This window comes from Haliotis asinina, chromosome 9, assembly GCF_037392515.1.
Source record: "Haliotis asinina isolate JCU_RB_2024 chromosome 9, JCU_Hal_asi_v2, whole genome shotgun sequence".
NCBI classification, from domain to species: domain Eukaryota; kingdom Metazoa; phylum Mollusca; class Gastropoda; order Lepetellida; family Haliotidae; genus Haliotis; species Haliotis asinina.
In genome coordinates this window covers 42,451,569-42,473,010 of record NC_090288.1, presented here as the reverse complement: position 1 = coordinate 42,473,010, position 21,442 = coordinate 42,451,569, and the positions used below count along the sequence as shown (strand labels likewise).

At 38.0% G+C, this 21,442-nt stretch overlaps 1 protein-coding gene across 2 annotated transcripts in view; it reads right to left on the bottom strand.

Annotated features, from left to right (window-relative positions):
• Positions 1–3,883: 3,883 nt before the first annotated feature.
• LOC137296754 (uncharacterized) overlaps positions 3,884–21,442 on the bottom strand; it is a 34,848-nt gene continuing 17,289 nt past the window's right edge. The window contains exons 3-10 of one of the 2 annotated variants that reach the window (XM_067828595.1): positions 17,827–17,905; positions 13,202–13,343; positions 11,095–11,207; positions 9,777–9,879; positions 9,491–9,571; positions 9,114–9,259; positions 6,836–6,976; positions 3,884–4,777 (exon numbers count right to left, since the gene is read on the bottom strand). In XM_067828595.1, coding sequence (XP_067684696.1) covers positions 4,622–4,777; positions 6,836–6,976; positions 9,114–9,259; positions 9,491–9,571; positions 9,777–9,879; positions 11,095–11,207; positions 13,202–13,343; positions 17,827–17,905 — 961 coding nt within the window. In that variant the 3' untranslated portion in view covers positions 3,884–4,621. The remainder of the gene's footprint in view (positions 4,778–6,835; positions 6,977–9,113; positions 9,260–9,490; positions 9,572–9,776; positions 9,880–11,094; positions 11,208–13,201; positions 13,344–17,826; positions 17,906–21,442) is intronic. The other variant, XM_067828597.1, reaches the window with a different exon arrangement.

Here is a 21,442-nt window from a genome sequence, read left to right as displayed (position 1 = left end):
AAGTTTAAAAACAGAAGATAGAAGTGATCATGACTCAGACATTTGAACCAGAGACCATATGATAAATATTTATTCTATAGTCGATTCAAACAAAATGCTACAACAATATGAAGATCGTTTAGCAAGCAAAAGTCACCTTTGGTTGAGCATAAGGCAAAGAGATTAAGGTCTAGTAACAAGAGTTACTGTGTGTAATTCAGCAGATAGGTATGATTTTTTAATGAAAAAATAGGAAGACAAATATTAGCCCAGGGTTGATGCCAACAAATAATTGTTCACTTGTCATGCAGGACATATTGAATATATACATTCTGTTGAATATAATACTTATTGTCTTTCAGACTTTACTACATCGTAAAACATCAAACATGAAACAAATATTTTATTGACATTCAATATACATAACCTTAGCAAGTTACCAATTTTCAAATTAAAAAAAATAGGCTATTGGTGATTTGAAAGGAAGGAAACTTCTTAATAATTTTTCTGTGAATTATTCTGACGATTAACCTATGAATCTGTTAGTATGTTGCCAATTTGCTTAAGGTTCGTTTCAATGAGCAGAGTTTCCTCCCTTAGGGTCAACAGGATCCAATGATGGATCCAGAATTAGCCTGATTATATGTCCAAGTTTGACATCCCAATATCTGGCTCATCGGTTTCATCAAAGTGGAAAGTAAATGTCTCAGAAACATCCCTTATTGTTTTCCTCCTGTAGTAAATAACCTGATAAAACTGGAATACTTCTTAAAATGACCATAACATGATATACCCACTTCATAACTAATCCTGACAGTGTCCTCACATATGAAGACAAATGCACAAAGAAATGTACTGTGAAACAAAACAGTTATGTAAGTTAATCTCATCATATAGAAACTTACAGGCAAAAGAAACAACATCTTGTCAAAGTCACTGATATTACAAAATGACAAAGCACCATTGTGAAAAAGGACAGTGAATTTTCACAACATGTTTATGGGCAAAGAAGTCATTTCATTAGAGTCGCAACAATAACAGGTCTATTGACTCACTGTTTAAGTGAATGAATGAAGTCCAAATTATCAAATTAAAGTTTGGTATAGTCCCCCCCTCCCAGTTTAGTACAGAATTTGTAGCTTCACTGATGAGGACAATGATGAGGATGATGATGATGAAGATGATGATGAAGATGATGAAGATGCCCGATTCACAATCCTGCTGCACTTATCCAGTTCAACAATAAAACAATGGCATAGATCAAATCTAAGACATAAACATACTCTGGTATAAAAAGGATTTCATTAAGATACAGGACATAAACTCAACAGGCAAAAACATAATAGACATTCTCCCCTTCTTGAAACAAATAATAGAAATATTCTTCATATTTTGTTGACTTCAAGACTATAAGGTACATACAGGAAGGTAAAATGACAAGAAACATATAAATACAGTCTGTTTATAAAGGAAAGTAAAACATACATATCATATTTCAGGACATCATTAAATCAAGCATCTGGGAAATCAGTTTCTCTCTTTAAATTATTTCCTTCATTAGCACTAATAATGAACAGAGTGAACAAGGATTTTTTAAGCAAACGTTACACTACAACTTCTGCAAAATCTTGTCTTACTACCAATCACTTACAAAATATATTTCTGAATTCTTTTTAGTAATCTAGATGTCCTTTAAGCAATTAAGATGTTTTCAGAAAACCATTCAAGGCACACATATGGAGTAATTCTACAAATGATACCGGAAGTTTTGAAATATGAAATTTATAATGAAAATGAAATGGCACAGTTTGGAAAAATCACTGAAACATATTCCCTTAATTCCCCAAAAAGTGGCCACTACTGAGAAAAAAGAACACACATAAGCTGAAAAAACTCAGACTGTCACCTTTAACAGATCAACATCAACATAACCAAGATATTTCATCTTGTTTAATCATTTCCATCCTTAAACTATCTTGGTCAAAAGTGACAACTTCTAAATGCCGCTAAAAGACATCATTTACATACAGCATGTACAACAGCGACCTCTGTTGGCCTGGGTTGCTATGGAGACTGAAGAGTTGTATTGAAGGAATGATACACAACCTTGGAATGATTTAAACAATATAATTTAGACGCTAATACCAATATATACATACCTTACACACAAACTATTTTAAGTCGATATATTTGTAGGAAACACAAAGGAATATTCACAAAAATATTGATGTCAAACATAAAATTGAGGAACAAAACTGGAAGGAACATTCTCCTAAAGGTACATGTTAGTACCTCCAGGTCAGGAAAAGAGCATATTCTGTGAGAAAAAGGATTTTCCTAATCTGCTCACTGTCAAAGAATACATAGATCATTTTTTTGACAAAGTTCATGTAACATCATGACTTGTGGAAACTCTACAGTTTATCATGAATGTCGTAGTGCTATGAACACTTTGTGGTTCGGATCAATGATTATAAACGTCAGGCAAATAATTTCCCCCCAAGTACACAATATTATATGATATTACTATCATTAGATCATGAATGGTGAGTGATTTAATGTATTTGTCTAATGTAAGTGAAAAATGTAAAGATTTTGTATCCACATGCCAATAACGTATTTCAGTGTATTTCTTGGGATGAAAATAAAACCACCTGTATTGAGAAATATCCTGCAAAGTTTCCTAATATAATGTATTCTATGTCTATTGTACGAAACTGCAGCTGATGATAAGAAATAAATTGGAAGATTTTCTGGATAAAATTTCAAGACATAGTATTGATATTTTAAAAGTGCTTCATGCAGTTTCCTGGGATATCGTAAATGAATTTGTTATCAACTTAAAAACTAACTCATTGATATATATTTATTGATCTATTATTGTTGAGCACGTTTTCTGTTAGTAATGTGTTAACAGATTGATGACTGATGAACAGACATGCTAACATAATTTGAAGCACCAAAGAATCTCTCATATATTAATTTTCTTTCCCTTTAATTACAGGTGGAGTTATCTCCCCTTTATGTTTATCGCTGTACATACCTTAGATTTTCCATTGTGACCAAACTATAACCTAAAGCACCGTTGCCTGAAAGCCTGAACACAAATGTTGCTGTCACAAAATTATTCACAAAAGCTCAGAGAAGACATGGACATAGAGTGAAAACTTTCATACTATTGGTACGCAGTGGTCTAGTGGAAAGAGCAGGGTTTCTACATGATGTGCAAACGTGTGTCCAGTACCCATAAATATACAGAATGGACACACAAAAAAATTCACAGAGCAATGAGCAGTATTATTCACTGTACCACAACATGTCAGTGACTTAGCTAAGCATTTGGTTGTTTCTTTCAGAGCAGTTACATACATCATTTCATCTATAAGTCTGCATGATTCTAAAGAAATTACCAAAATGTACAGCTACCAACGCCTACTTCAATTCTTTAGAATCCTGATCACAAACTCAGTAGTAATTTGTCTACATAGAGCAATAATGTATTTTGATAGAGCAATAATGTATTTTGATAGAGCAATCATGTATTTTGATAGATCATATTGATAGAGCAATAATGTATTTTGATAACCTGTCATGAAATGTATGTGAATCTGGTGAAAAGAAAATAAGTCCTCTTAGCAGTGTATGAAACTCCTAAAAAAGCCATGAAGCCCACTGGGCTGATAACTAAAAAATGTTGCCGGACCAGTTAACATGTAACCAGCCCTGTATTAAAAATAGGAAATTGAGATATGGTGTTAAAATAAAGAACATGTGGAAAAGCAAATTTAATAAAATCATAACTTGGTGGTCACTGTTGATTCGTTTAGTGTCTCTGCCATCTGAATCAGAAAAGCAGAAGCAGAAAAGAACATTATTCATTGTCAGAAAGAATTCCCTAGAAGTTACAGTGCCAGGCAGACGCTATTTCATACTCTTAGTAAAACCCAATAAATCTCCACTTCAAACCCCTAGGGTTCTTAGGAACAGAGTCCCGTGTTGTTTAGGTCCATGTCGCTCACTTCACCAGTTATAACCTGTAGCGCCGATTCCACAAAGTGATCATTGCGCTAAGATTAATTAATATATCTGCTTTCATTTTTGAACATAAAATTATGATAATCACAGAAGCATCCATTCCACAAAGCGATTTAAGCCCCAAGATTAATGTAGCTGTCATTTTCTAACATATACTTATGATTATCACAGCAGCATCCCTTCCATAGATAATCTTAGTGCTAAGATTAATGCAGCTGTCATGTTCTAAAATAACTTGTGATAATCACAGCAACATCCATTCCACAAAGCGTGTAAGCACTAAAATTAATGCAGCTGTCATGTTCTAAGATAAACTTATGACAATAACAGCAACCATTCCACAAACCATCTGTGCACTAAGATAAACGCACTTGTCATGTTCTAACATATGACAGTCATAGTGATAAGATTGCTTTGATCCTGGGTCATGCGCAGAAAGTTCAGCAATAACATAAATATAGCTACTGTGCTCTACCATAGACTTAGAATCATGACAGAGCTAAGCACTAAGATCCTTTACTGAATGGTGAGCTAGTCTGTTACAAATAAACATACACGCCATGACTTAACCATTCTGCTGTTGACAACAGCGCTAACTGTGATTCACTCATGCTCTGTCGCGCAACTGTTCCTGCGCTTCCATCTGCTCTAGTCGGCGAAGTTGCTGGTTGACTTTGCGGGCAGCTTCCTTGTTGCCCAGTTTCTCCTCCATTTCCTTCAGGTGGAAGTAGAAGGCCTTCTGGTGTGGTTCCACCTTGATTCCCTGGCATCAGTTGGAAGATAAACAGCATAAGTGAGGGAGTCTGATGGGTTATATGGAATTGGTCAGAAGACAATCAGCACAAGTGAAGGAGTCAGATGGGTTATATGGAATTGGTCAGAAGATAATCAGCACAAGTGAGGGAGTCTGATTCTGTCATAAGATAATCAGCACAAGTGAGGGAGTTTGATGGGTTATGTGGAATTGGTCAGAAGATAATCAGCACAAGTGGAGGAGTCTGATGGGATATATGGAATTGGTCAGAAGATAATCAGCACAAGTGAGGGAGCCTGATGGGTTATGTGGAATTGGTCAGAAGATAATCAGCACAAGTGAAGGAGTCTGATGGGATATATGGAATTGGTCAGAAGATAATCAGCACAAGTGAGGGAGTCTGAGGGGTTATGTGGAATTGGTCATAAGATAATCAGCATAAGTGAGGGAGTCTGATGGGTTATATGGAAATGGTTGGAAGATAATCAGCACAAATGAGGGAGTCTGATGGGTTATATGGAATTGGTCAGAAGATAATCAGCACATGTGAGGGAGTCTGATGGGTTATTTGGAACTGGTCAGAAGATAATCAGCACAAGTGAAGGAGTCTGGTGGGTTATATGGAATTGGTCAGAAGATAATCAGCACAAGTGAAGGAGTCTGATGGGTTATATGGAATTGGTCAGAAGATAATCAGCACAAGTGAAGGAGTCTGATGGGTTATATGGAATTGGTCAGAAGATAATCAGCACAAGTGAGGGAGTCTGACGGGCTATATGGAATTGGTCAGAAGATAATCAGCACAAGTGAGAGAGTCAGATGGGATATATGGAATTGGTCAGAAGATGATCAGTATGAGAGAGGGAGTCGTATGTGTTACATAAAGTTGGTCGAAAGATAATCAGCATGACAGGGGGAGTCAGATGGATTATGTGCAGTTGGTTGAAAGATAATCAGCACAAGTGAGGGAGTCTGATGGGTTATTTGGAATTGGTCAGAAGATAATCAGCACAAGTGAGGGAGTCTGACGGGCTATATGGAATTGGTCAGAAGATAATCAGCACAAGTGAGAGAGTCAGATGGGATATATGGAATTGGTCAGAAGATGATCAGTATGAGAGAGGGAGTCGTATGTGTTACATAAAGTTGGTCAAAAGATTATCAGCATGACAGGGGGAGTCAGATGGATTATGTGCAGTTGGTTGAAAGATAATCAGCACAAGTGAGGAAGTCAGATGGGTTATATGGAATCAGTTGAAAGTTAACCAACACAAGCAAAGGAGTCAGACGGGTTATATGACACTTACTGCAATACCATGGAAGGGACACCGGAATTTGACTTCATGATTATGACAAGCAAACACCTTAACCAGCATGCTACCTGACCATTCCTCCTTCAAATGACACAAAACTTTGTGGGGGTTAACCTCTTTGGTCATGTGTTGGGGTTAACCTCTTTGGTCATGTGTTGGGGTTAACCTCTTTGGTCATGTGTTGGGGTTAACCTCTTTGGTCATGTGTTGGGGTTAACCTCTTTGGTCATGTGTTGGGGACAGTGATCATCATGTCAGTGGTTCGTATTCCATTCTGGGGCCAAGACATTTTATTGCTGCCCAACATGGACTAAACCAACAAGCTTCGGTCCTGTACAGTAAAGCAGGTCCAATTTGTTTTAGCTTGATAATTTACATATTTTCTTTGTGTATTCTGAAATATTGGATCATTATCTGTCTGTATCTAAGTTAGAAAATTTAATCTTTCTCAGTTATGCTGGGTTTCTTAAGAAACGAAGCTCCAGGGATTTAAGAGGAGGGTGGTCTCATAAACTCACAGTTGTGTTTTATCCTGAGCACAGGCAGCCCGGTAAAACTGAAATTCAAAGTTTGCCAAAAAGGTGCTAATGGCCATAATTTGAAGATTTAACATGCACTTCGGGCATAATGCGTATATGTATTTTGCACATGGGCCCATGAGTTGAATTGGGACCTCGAATGATGAAGTCACCTGCTCCTCCAAGAAGATTTTAATTCAGGTCGCACCTGTCACGGTAGTCGGGGTACCTCTCACCTGTCTGAAGACTTCTGCAGCATCTTTGAATCTCTCATTTTCCCGCAGGAAGGTCCCATATTTGGCATATCCATCCCACACGTTTGGGTTGAGTTTTAGGGCTTTCTTCATGAGGGTCTCTGCCTCATCTTTCTTCCCCAGCTGAAACAAGGAGTCAGCTCTTCACACACTTCCCAAACAAACATGATTTGAATCAGCTAACAAACGCTTCACTGTCTTGTTAATTGATTCAAGGACCTGTATGTAAGTGTTTCTGGGTGTTTTCAAATCCTGTATGTTTTAATTATCAAGTGTGATGTTACACTTTCAGTTCAAGAATAACTGAGTTAACACATCAAAAACTGTCCTCACATAAGATACAGGGCTCCAGATAATTTTTCAGCATGAGGAGTACATATGCCTTATGTTTTCAATTTAAGAGTACTGAATGGAATTTAATGGTGTGTAAGTAATCTTGTGTTTCGTTTTATATATGCACGACAACATTACTACTCTTGTGACAATAAAAAATAAAGCAATAATACATCTGTAAAGATAAAAACATCTGTAAATGACTCTAAGACCATACACCACTGCTGAGGTGCACATCTGCTATGTTTTCTGATTTTTTTCTGACCGTATCATGCATATTTTTTATCCGTACATATACCAATACGGCCCTTATCTGGCGCCCTGTAAGATAGCTGAAAACAGTAATTTTCACTGACTAAAATTCAAGAGGCAACTGACTATTTTTAAGTTAAAAAATGCTAATTGCACCTTGATTAAAAAGAAGCACAGATAAAATTATGAACGGTTCAGCTAAATGAAAGCAATCACATTTGCAGAACTCTCTCCTTCCAACAGTTTGCTGCAGCTAGCTTTATCTGCTTAATCTTCATATCTTTCACAGGCTGACCTGTGAAGGTCCCGGGGTAGAATAGGCCTTCAGCTACACATGCTTGCCATGAAAGGTGACCTGTGAAGGTCCGGGGTAGAATAGGCCTTCAGCTACACATGCTTGCCATGAAAGGTGACCTGTGAAGGTCCCGGGGTAGAATAGGCCTTCAGCTACACATGCTTGCCATGAAAGGTGACCTGTGAAGGTCCGGGGTAGAATAGGCCTTCAGCTACACATGCTTGTCATGAAAGGTGACCTGTGAAGGTCCGGGGTAGAATAGGCCTTCAGCTACACATGCTTGCCATGAAAGGTGACCTGTGAAGGTCCCGGGGTAGAATAGGCCTTCAGCTACACATGCTTGCCATGAAAGGTGACCTGTGAAGGTCCCGGGGTAGAATAGGCCTTCAGCTACACATGCTTGCCATGAAAGGTGACCTGTGAAGGTCCGGGGTAGAATAGGCCTTCAGCTACACATGCTTGTCATGAAAGGTGACCTGTGAAGGTCCGGGGTAGAATAGGCCTTCAGCTACACATGCTTGTCATGAAAGGTGACCTGTGAAGGTCCCGGGGTAGAATAGGCCTTCAGCTACACATGCTTGTCATGAAAGGTGACCTGTGAAGGTCCCGGGGTAGAATAGGCCTTCAGCTACACATGCTTGTCATGAAAGGCAACTCTGCTTATTGTAAGAGGCGACTAACGGGATCGGGTGGTCAGGCTCGCTGAGCTGGTTGACACATGCCATCGGTTCCCAACTGCACAGATCGATGTTCACGCTGTTGTTCACCTGATTGTCTATAATCAACACTATTGGGATATGACATCAATCTACAGGAGTAGTAAGTATGACATCAATCTACAGGAGTAGTAAGTATGACATCAATCTACAGGAGTAGTAAGTATGACATCAATCTACAGGAGTAGTAAGTAGTAAATGCAAGATATTTAAGGCACACAGCATGCAGTTACTTCACAAAGTTCATGATAAATATAGTGATCATATTGTAGGTACTAAGTCTGTGATTATTTTTTCTAAATCATTAATTACCAGTAATCAAATGTCAGTGATGGGTCTTTCGAATGCATCAGTAGTCACAAGGAAATATCTGTTTTAGTGTGAGTCTATATTATAACCAATATAAAACTGCATTCCAGTTATATCATGCTGGTGTGTGAGTGTGTGAGTGTGTGAGTGAGTGAGTGAGTGAGTGAGTGAGTGAGTGAGTGAGTGAGTGAGTGAATGAGTGAGTGAGTTTTTTGCATCGTCTCTAGCAGTATGCCAGCAATATCATGGTGGGAGACACCAGAAGTGAGCTTTACACCCACGTGAGGAATCAAACTTGGGTCTTCGGCATGATGAGACACTCTAATGACTAGGCTACCCACCCAACTTAGCTTACCGTAGCCTTCACCTCAGCTAGACTGAGAAGGGCCATGACAAAGTACGGGTCAATTTGGACAGCCTTCTCCAGGTAACTCTCAGCTGACTCCATTTGGTTGATCTCTTGATTCAAAGTACCAAGGCGCAGGTTAATCTCGGCACTCTCTGCACACAACATGAAAATAAGATTCACTCAATGCCTCGCTTTAAGATATATGACAAAAACTGATTTCCAAGCAGCATTTTGGTGTCTAAGCGATTGTTCAAGACACTTAAAACTTGCATTGAATTAATACCATTTGTGAGTGACTTGTTTCACATCAAGATTTCCTTTTTGTTTCAGGTCTGTGGTCCGAGGTTCTTGTAGTGGTAAGCATAGCAGAACAAGGGACTTACCAGGATATATGTCCAGTACTTTCAATATAAGCTCCATTCTGTCTATCACAGTTGTCTCCCCTTTCCCTCTCAGGTTACTTTCTGAAAACGTACATGAACTCTCACTTATCTGTTTTTGATTCCAGATATTCAGTTTATGGTATTACTAACATGTGCCACTCTTCCATATGTCATTTTTGGGATGGTACTTCACAAGATGACCCAATCATTCTCGGTTCATCCTGCATTGTTTCAAATCCCTTAGAAATGACACCGCGGCAGGACAATTCTAGGTGTGATCTCTTACCTTCATATATATACTTCATAGCATCTGTCACTGCATGTTTTTTCTGGATACCAATGGCTATAGTGTCTCCAATGTTGATGGTCCCATGGTACACTCCTTCAGGCTGGGGGAGGACAAGTGAGTGAGTCAGTTGAGTTTAATGCCAGTTTGAATATTACCATATTTCCCTACTCATCACCAAAGGACCATGAGCCAAGGTCAAGTTTCCAAAACAGACCTAAGCACTATGTTATATTTTGTTTAACACCCCCCTGAACTATATTACAGTTATATGATGGCAATCTGTAAATAATCAGGTCTGAGGCTGATGCTCTAGACTAACACTTCGTCTCACTTTATATAACGATGGAAACAACTTTTTAATTGAAAAGGAGCCACAAGGAGATGGGTGAATCCTAACTTGAGGATATCTAAACTTGCTTCATTTAGGGTTATATCATTTCAGAAACAGCTGAGTAGAAGAGAAAATAATGCAGGGACTGTAAGAACTTCAGAAATCTAGACTTGCTTCATTTATAATTAGGGCTTTAATATTGCAGTGAGGGCAGAGAGGAAGGCAAAATACTACTATTCAAGGACTGTGACACAGACTACCTGAGGAAATATAGACTTGCTTCATTTTGGGCTTTATCAGTGAAGAAAGGGCTGGGAAGAATGGAAAATAGCATGGTTCAGGAACTATGAGAAAGAACTACAGACACTCCAGTGACTGATATCGTAAGCCTCGATCTGAGCTATATAATAACATCTTATCACTTTAGGGTAGGCCAGTGTTAATGTACAAGACCTATAATCATCTTTGTCTAGATAATGATTAATATCAGGTATATTGTTAAATAACAGTGACATGGGTTCATTATAGCGGCTTGTAAAGTTACAAGTGATTGATATCATGAACAATGCAGTCAGTCACCCAAGTCTGACCACGTAATCTGTTTTGTCACCTGTAACAAAGGTAACAGACTGCAGTCTGTAAATAATTGAGTCAGGACCAGTAATCCAGTAATCAACAGCATGAAATTTGGACATGAGGCAACACAGTCTTGACCATCTAATCTTGTTGGTCATCTCTTACACAAAACATGGGATACTGAAGACCAATTATAACTCAATTTTGTGAGTGAGTAGGAATTTATGCTGCTTTTAGCAGTACTGCACCAATATCATGGTGACACCAGAAATGGGCCTCACACATTGTACCCATACACTGAATCAAACCCGGTTTTTCATCATGACAAGTGAATGCTTTCAACACTAGGCTCACAACCACCCCTCCAGATGTGTGAAGTAGACAGTAGACAGTAGACTGTAGACTGACCAAATAGAGTATCTCGCCTTCTTCCTGAATGCACTCCATTGGTTTCTCCTTTGTTGTCAGGTTTGGGTACAGATTGTGATACCAGTCCAGTTGCCCATATCCTGGAGACACACCTGTAATATGTATACAGGTGATACATCCAGTGATGAATGTCAGGAAGTTCACTTTCATACAAAAAATTCCTCAATCAGATGCCCTTATGTCCTTTACTTTCATGTAAACCATGGATCCACTGTCTATTTGATGCCAGTATTGTGCATATTTTGTTTTTACTGACACTACAAAGACTCCCAAATCTTACGATCAAATGAAATGCAAAAACAAATAATACAAATATATATAAACTACTCACAAAAAGAAACGCATAGTTGAAAATGGTTATCAATTTATACACTTGAGGCTCAGTAATACAGAGCAGTTGTGAAGAAAATCTGAATGAACAATTACGGTCCAATGCTGCAAGAAACTGTACGCCACAAATGACAAGTGTTCCAAGGTCAAGGTTGCAGAGCTGTCAGTCTCTTGTGTAGGCACCATTGCTTGGCAGTTGCTTGGCATCGCGTCCCATAGATTGGACCAGATTCTGGATGAAGTGCCTGGAAATGAGTTGCTACTCTTCCCTCAAGGCCACAAGCACAACAGGTAACGTCTGTGGCTGAGGGTCACGCTATCGCACACGATGATCCAATTTGTCCAACAAATGTTCAATATGGTTAAGATCGTGAGGGCCAAACAAGAACCTGAACGTTGTTCCAGGCAAGGAAATCCTTGGTTTTTCTTGCCGTATGCGGCCGAACATTATCATGCTGAAAAATGACATTCTGGCGGTTCATGAAAAGAAAGATATGAGGTCTGATGATTTCATCACGGTAATGTTGAGCTGTCAAATTGCCCTGGACCTGAATGAGATCTGTCCTGCCACTGTATGAGATGCTAGCTCAAACCATGACACTTCCACCTCCAAATCTGTCCACTTCCTGTATACAATTTGCAGTGAAGCGTTCATTAAGATGTTGATATACAAATATTCTTCCATTAGTATGCTGCAGCATATAACGTGACTCATCACTGAAGATAACAGTTCTCCACCTTTGCAATGGCCATGGGAGATGTTGGCGACACCACTGTCTCCACTGTTGTCGATGTTGATGTGTAAGAACAGGTCCTCAAAAAGTGGCTCCTCACAGTCTGATCAGAAATTGTTTTGGCAGTACCGATGTTGTGGAGGATGTTGTCGTGAACCTGTTCCGCAAATGTCGAAACCAAATAAACCTGCCCTGAGCGGGTGTGGCCACATGGGGTCAAACTGACGTGAGGAGATCACATGTTGTCCCTTGCTACTGGTAGCGATGCCAAAGTCTTGCTATAGTACTCTGTGACACATTCAGTTGCCTTGCAATTGCAGACTGGGACTCTCCAGCCTCCAAATGACCAATTGCATTGTTGGTCAGTAAGTCTAGGCATGACTTTAATACCAAATTTAAGATTGTCAACTGTCGCAAGAGCATTGAAATCCCCTGACTTTTACTGGAAATGATGCATGGAATGTGCATGCAAAAGGATACACATGTATTTCTTTCCATTCACAGTTTATTGCATTTATTGAGGAAAACAGATGTTGGTGCGTTTTGGCGAGTTGTCCTCAATGACAATGGATTCAAACTCGGAAATGTTTGCAGACAGAGTTCACCATAGATATACTGATTACATAGACACCAATGATTCAAATTCAAAAAGTTACATGGAAAGATATTACCAATGCGTTTCTTTTTTTTGAGTAGTATAAAAAAATGCAAAATTTATCAGACTGCATGATGATGATGATGATGGTGATGACGATGATGATGATGACGATGATGATGATGATGACGATGATGATGACGATGATGATGCAACTGTTATAACAGTAAGATCACTTTACTGGTACATTAGGAACCACAGATTGTTTTAATCTCAGCTGCCAAATGAATGAAGTTTGATGATCAAGTTTGATTTCAGGCTTAAAATGAAACATTTATTTGACAGTTTTCTACTTGATAAGGTAAGTAATTTGCAGCTTCACCAAGAACATTTTCCTCCTGGTATTTAATAAGGGCAGACAACTCACCGCCTGGGGGGTTCTGGTCAATGTTGTACAGGAACCATCGCTTGCGACCAAAAATGACAGCATTCCAGGCATCTGCATGGTTGTGGAAACTGATCCCTGTACCAGTAGATCCCAGGAAAAACAGGCTGTCTTCCAGATTGTTCTGGGAACAAAGTCAAGCTAAAGATGAGACAAAGTGGTATGAATGAAACAGTTATTGAGACACCATTTTCCCGGCAATGTTGGTCATCAGTCATTGTGATAGAAAAAGTCGACTAGATGTCTGCAAGCTTGATTGAATAAACAATTACACACTGATAAATTACTTAACTTACCTTCACAAAAAAAAAAAAAAAAAAATCCTACCTATCAACCCTAAGGTCAGAAGATAAATTATTTGATATGAACCACAATGTTTTTTTGTTAGACCTGACATGATGTGGCAGAAAAACTGTTTGTGCAGCTTGTTCCACAACTCCAGCAAAAGTATCCAACTGTACAACAGTAATTAAACAAATAAGTGCAAACACGAATAATTCCATAAATGACACAATTTAATGGACATAATAAATTCAGGATATTATTTTGTGCATAAAAGGAAAAACATGAAATACCAGTAAGCAAACTTTAAACTGATATACAAATAGACAATACATTAAAATTTCAGTTTCATGATAAAAGTAAAAATGGTGTTAACACACTACCCTGACGCTATCTCACTTTATGTACTTTGATATAATTGTTAAGCAGTTTTCAGTCACACCTAATCTTATTTCTGCCAATTAACCCGCTAACAGTTGTAATAAAATGTGCATGTTCACAGGCTGACCAATTTTCCAACCCTTAAAATTTATCCTAAATACACCTAAAAACTTTTAACAAGTATGATAGGCAGATAACTCTGAAGGAGAAGTTCAGACAGGAATATTACCCACAATAAGTGGTAGATACGCAAAATATCTCACAGTCGAGGGGCATGTACCGACAAGTCTGCTGTTATCTAGCCAGCATGTGTGCAGCTCACATTAAGTAACACAGTTGCTAGTTATGCATGATAATCCAGGAGGTTTATCACCTTTATCTTGCCTCAACTACTCACACCCTCTGTCACAGGGGAACACTGTTCCAACATTGATGGTGTGAAGAAGGGTAATAAATATCTGATTTCATGCCTCTGGTAAATACATTAGTGGTGGCCCTGATAACAATAATCTTATCAAGCTGTAGGTGTGTTCATACTTGCATCAAGTCTTGACGATTATATTACATATGGCAGAACTGTCCTTTGTGTTAGATTTAGACCACAGTAGAATCAAAATAAGGATTTATTACTTATCTATTTATGTTCATGTACCCAAGAGTGTTTATTCCAAATCTATTCATTTTCAATTCATAAAAGTAGGTTTATTACAGAGGTAGGGTCACAAACTGTGTTTGCTACTGCATCACAATACTATATCAAAGCTTCATAAGTTAAATATAGTCTTTCTGTTAAGTTTGATCGGTTGATTGTTGTTTTACACCACACTCAGCAATATTCCAGCTATATGGCAGCAATCTGTAAATAGTCAGGTCTGGGCATGCAATCCAGTGATCAACAGCATGAACATCAATCTATGATTCAGTGATATAACAACATGTGTCAACCAAGTCAGCAAGCCTGGCCAACCGATACCGTTAGTCCCCTCTTATGACAAGCATAAGTCACTGAAAGACAATATTCTAATTCATATCTTCATGGGTTATTAAGTTTGATCACATTCAAATAACATCATGCAGAATGAATATATAATGGATAAAAACTGTAATTGTTGTTAAAGAAAATTCATGACTATGTTTGTATTTAAGCTTAATAGTTTGTGGCCTGTTGACATTGCACTTACCAATTATTTCAACTGCATGAAGGAATAATCAAATCCTGGCCAAACAATCCAGTGATTGACTTCAATTCTTAACAAACACAAACAAATCTGTCTCTTAAAATGCTTGAAAACATATATTTGACTTCAGGTTTAAAAAAAAAGGAACTGTTTAGTGGATATTCTGAAAAGTCTTTTATAAGTAAAAGAAAATTTATTGGTTGGAATTTCCGTGACTTTTTGTATGCATCTTAGAACACCGACCAAAGGATTGTACTGTCTTGAAAAAGCCCATCCCCTAGTTTTAAATTCTTGGAACCAAAGTTCTATTTGGAAGCATATTATGTTACTTTAAAAATAAAGATATAACATTTCTAAAGTACTTGAACATGTACAATTATTAATGTAATTTCAAAGTATGTATCAGTATATGCAATTAGTGAAACTGAATGAGTCATAAATGAAACGAAACAAGGCATAATATTATTTAAATATGTACTATCATTGACTTAATTTTTGAGTATATATCATTTTATAGATATATCTCAAAACTTAATGGGTAATAAATCAAAGGAAAGACATTACTATCAAACAATTTAGGCGTACGTTAGCTCAGTAATTCTGACAAGAACATACACATATAACATTAAATCTTGTCTTACATCCATAAAATATATGCTGTCCCGTAATGAAAATGCATTATTGATTTTGATGTGGAAATAAGTCACAAAAAACAAAGGTTTAAATGCAAAATTTTCAGTTTATGACATGTGTTTTAAGCAATGATTATGGTTTTAAAAAGTTGCATATTAGTAAATGCAGGTGGTACAGATAAGGCCAAACGAGATCATCCTTTTAAACACTGTCAGTATCTTGTGTATTCTCCATTCATCCTGACACAGGCAATGTGATAATGGGGCAGTGTGTCACAGAGGCGAGCAAAGAAGGCCATGGGAATGTTCTTCCATTCTTGCTGCAATTTATCGGGCTGCGCCGTAGATGCATCCAGGGTATAGTGGAGACTTTTCGGAACGTATACCCTGGAGATATCGAGGATGTTGTATCAATAGCAAACTTCAAAATATTAATGGGCCATTTTTTATTCTAATGTGCAAAATGGCCCATGGCCTCTGCCTTTCCCATTCCCGGCTTATATTTCAAAAATGATCTGGGAAAAAAAAACCTGTACATTTTGATTGTGAGTCAGTATGATTTCATTTCATTGGTCAGTGACCTTGTGTCAACCCTGCCAAAGTATCCACCAAATTCTCTGCTCAGAATCTTTATCACAAACAACCATATGACATCATAACATGATGCACGCAAAGCATTGAGTTTGTACCATTCGATTTGCTGTTTTCTGTGTGCACACTATAAGTTGTTCAATGGTCATGAGGGGGAGCATGGATTCAGGTACCCTTGATATTTGTTTATGTTCCCTAAGAATGACGGGCAAACATTGAGAGTACCTCAACCCATGGTCCCCAAGGGACCAGTGAACAATGTATTTATCTTACTGAACACCTTAATGTTAATTTTGAACTGTTTGAAGCATGAGTATCGGATCGTACACTTCAGCCAACCTGTGTGAACCAAACAATTCCAATCTTGCATCTTTCTGGTTTTTCTCTGCAGGTACTGTTGTCATGGTTGTAACGTGCGCAGTGTGCATCACTCGGAAGGGATCGTACACTAGATAGCATTCAGAATCGTTCGGGCATGAACCTTTTCGAGATAAAAAGTTGAAAAGGTATGTGCAAATGACCACTTTTGTGATTTGGTAAGCTATGTTCTCATTGGTCGATCTCAAAGGTTACCTGACGCAACCTCCCATAAGGTTTTGTTAGACTCAGTGGTGGAGTGTAACGGAAAGTACTGAGGATAAGTTTACATAGACTGCCATACTGCCCCTTCTCATGCTGGGGGTTGTGCAGGTAGAGTCTGTATTTCTGTTCCATTGTATTACCTCCCTTCTCTGACAAATATGGGGGCTTGCGGTAAGTTCAGGGGTCTGGTGAAACATTTAACTAAAGTGACATATGGAAGAAGGTACACACCCTGTATTCTGGGATTATTTTTCTAAAATATTTTGATAGTGTTTTGATTGTGATTTTCACATTACAAACATTGGTACATGTTGCCAAATCGTCATAAATTTACTTATTGGCTCCTCAACCACAACTATAGTTTCAAATATTAGAGAACATTACACTGGAAAAAGCTTTAAACAAATCTGACACAAACGCAGTATATAACTCAGAGACCATATATAGAAGATACTGGGGAGGGAGAGTTAGGATATATCAATATTTATGGATAAGTGTCATAAACATATGTGATGTGGGCATAAATATAATGTTCTATTTATTACCAGAGTCGTCAAATTGAGGAAAATAACCCCCAAAATACTATCAAGCATAGGTGGGCTACCTGCCGTCCTGTACAATACAAGGTCACAGAGGAAAAGTGACATCATAGCATTGTTCATGACGTAGCATGACAATGCCAAAGTGGTATTTTCATATGAAAAATATCAGCCCAAATATTTTCCCCTGCGTACATAATAAAAAAATAATAATTTCTGCTTTTGTGTTTTTCATTAAAACCAACAGAACCCGTTTTAGTTGGCCAAATATGTATTTGATCACAGAAATGTTTTGTATCATAACCTTACTATCAAGATACATACTGTAACACAATACAGGACATCACTTCAGTCATCTCCCAGATGGAGAGTATCTAAAAAGCTGGACTGACCCACCCCCATCAACCATCCCTTATACTTACATCTACTGTGAGGAATGATGGAAGATTTAGGGTGTCAGCGAGATCAGTGTCATCATAGAACGATCGATCGAACACATACCTGGAAACAAAAAACAACGTAAGATGTACATTAATAAAGTGAAATAGAGCAAACTCTTTAGAAAAAGTCTCGACCAGTCCGTGTCCAATGATTTGACAGAATTTGGGAATTTTTTAATGATTGTTTTTTAACACTGCACCAAGCAATATTCCAGCTGTATGGCGGCACATTTGCCGACAACATGCCACAGTCTTCCTTTAATTTGCCATTAGGCAGATTATACCTGCAAGTAATCAAGTCTGGACAAGAGAACCCAGTGATCAACAGCATGAACAAGGATCTCTGCAACTGTGATACAATGACATCTGTCAACCAAGTCAGCTAGTCTGACTCCTCCAATCAAGCATGGGTTGCTGAAGATCAATTCTAATCCGGATCTGCATGGGTTAGAAAGTTTGATCACATTCACATCACATCATACAGAAAGACATAAAATGGATAAAGACTGTTGGGCTGTGTATTGTCACACATACTGATATGCAACGTACAAGCACCAATGTTACTTGGAAGTCAGCATATTTGCCAATGCATATTGCCAATGGGTACCTAGTAGGTGAGATGGTTATAGGATTTTCATCCTTTTCATGAACCTCTCAAGAAACATGGTTTATATCATCCCCAGGGAGTTGAGAATGAAAATTAAGTGCACACTGATCCAATGACCTGGATTCAATTATCTCATGCTTGAACATACACACATAAGATGTCTTAGCATCAGTATACATAACCATGACTAAGTCTAGCCCCTACAATGTATATTGAAAAGTGATACAGTATCATCTATAACACCTGCCAGAGGATGGGATAAAGAGATCCAACTCAGGATTATCAACTACTGGCTTTCAAGGTACAACTAGACAGGTGTAAGCTGTATAATCTGCCTGTGGCAGGTTCTGAACATATATCACTGGCAGATTAAAGGAAGACTGTTGTTGGCAAATGTGGAGGCATGTTACACTTGTCAGCTGTTCATGATATACACAGGGTTTATATGGAGAGTATATTCCAAGTCTCCAACATTGTGGTTCCTTGAGTCCAAAGAATTTTAACTTCAAACAAATATAATTTATATCCCAGCATGTTGGCTGTCACAGGACAAGGCCTGGTTTCCAAAATCCATTTATTTCCAAAATGTTAAGCAATATCCATTTTAAACCTTTTCATTTTATTTATACAAACTGTGAAAGACATTTGACTTTATTTACTTGATGGGTGATATCGCAGCATGATGGATGACATAGGAGGAGATCTTGTTTCTCATTTTGAATGTTTTTTTCAAAATTTGGGGCAAGATCTTGTGCAGTTTTTTCATTTATCCTTTTACAAATTGTGCAAGACATTTGTGCACATTTATTTGATGTATGTGTTTGATTACTGATTAGTACGATGTCATATTTCATGAGTGAGTGAGTGAGTGAGTGAGTGAGTGAGTGAGTTTAACCCCACCTTTAGCAATATTCCAGCAAGATCACAGCTGGGAACACCGGAAATGGGCTTCACATATCGTGCCCATGTAGGGAATCAAACTTGGGTATTCAGCGTGACAAGAGACAGCCTTATCCACTAGGCTACCCCACCAGCCCTTATATGTCATGAAGTCACAAGAGGATGTGTATTTGTTGCAAAAACACAGAAATCACTGAGAGAGTGAGTGAGATATGGGTTTAATGCCTACAGTTACCAGTATATCACAGAGTGCTAGCTTAATGTTGAAGGAAGGTGGTGCAGTAGACCAGTGGTTAAAGCATTCTATTGCCACAGTGAACACCCGGCTTTAATTCCTCACATGGGTACAATGTGTGATTCCCTTTCTGGTGACTCCACCATGTTATTACTGGAATATTGCTGAAAGCAGCATAAAACCAAACTCACTCACTCACTCACTAATGTGGAAGGAAAGTCCAAAGTGTAATAATAAGATATTTCCTACTTCGTTAGCATCAGCAAGCAATGGTGCAGTGATGACAAACCTAGACAAATAAGCACAGTAAACAGGGACATGTACCACATGTTGACAGGCTCCTGGTGGATCTAAGGGATGTAACTCTACATAGCAAACCATACAGTCAATATATCACAGACTGAAGAAAACACATTTTCTTAACAAGGAACATTACCATGATCATAAACAAATTAGTTACTTAAAAAAAATAATATCAATTATAGGCATGGCTCCATACAGACCTAATCTAAACCAACAAAATTTTCACTATCATTTTTCACACATAGAAAAAGCATGGGAAAGCTCAAAGCAAGGAACATTTCTTGGCTCTCATTATGAAGCTTATCAAATAACAATCCAAAACACTACAATTTCCAAACCATAATTCAATTGGTAAAAAAAAAAGAAATTTAGAAATACATATTTTTTTAAAATGATACCTCTGCAAGAGCAGCAATCAAGATTATAAAGACTCTGCTACAAAATCATTTTAACATTTAGAATAATAAAAAATGCAATGTTTGATAAGAAGCAGCTATTAAGTGCAGTATCGTCAAAATCTTATCTCAAGTCTCCCTTGAGATTCAAGTGATTCAAGATTCCCACGTCAGACAGACCTTTCCTCTCACCAGAGCCTTGCTTGCCAGATTGGAAAGTGATAGTCAGAATGTGTTTTCTGATCAAGCAGCCTTGAAATGGGCTGTATGACCTATTTTGATCAAAATCTTCATTTATCTCATAGGTTAATGGGAAAACACATTTTCCATTGTCCATGGGAATTAGTGCCATATAATCTCTGTCATCTAATCCAAATAAAAATGGAAAATGCTCTTAGTTCAGTTTTCAAATTTTGAATTGAGAACTTTGTCAAAATTATTTTTCAAGGGCAGTCTTAAAAGGAAGATGGTGGTTTAGGACTGGTGACCTATGGGTTGAGAAAACTGCTTTCTGATTGGCTAAAATCACCTTTGTTTGTGACAGGTTGACCTGAAGGGACCTGTAGTGGAATGCCTTCAGGTCTTTCGTGAGTGGTAGCAGGGGTTAATTACAATCTGATTTAAACATATATATGCTGCACCAAGCTTTCATTAGTCTGTTCAACAGACCCTAAAACAAATATATCCAAGAAAACCTCTGCGCATCTACAGTGTGTGGCAAGTCCAGATAACCACAGTTTCAATTTCTGAAAATGAAGAAAGTCTCTGAGCTCAATTTCATTATGTTTTATGATAATCATGAGTGAGAATGGTTTTACACTGCTTTTAGCAATATTTCAGTGATATCACAATGGGGGACACCAGAAATGGGCTTCACACATTGTACCCACATGGGGAATTGAACCTGGGTCTTCGACGTGAGGAACCAACATTTTAATCACTAAGCCACCCCATCACCCAAAATCATTTATGAGCCATTCCTTTTCTGTAAACTATGTCCATTTCAGTGACTAGATGTTTAAGTCTTAGCATTTATAGGAACATCCTTAACAAAACTTGGGCATGATATCAGCAAGAAACAAGCCTCCACTAGCAGGTCGGTGTGCAACAGAATACCCTTCCAGAATTTGTATCTCACCAAGACAAATCAAAACCATG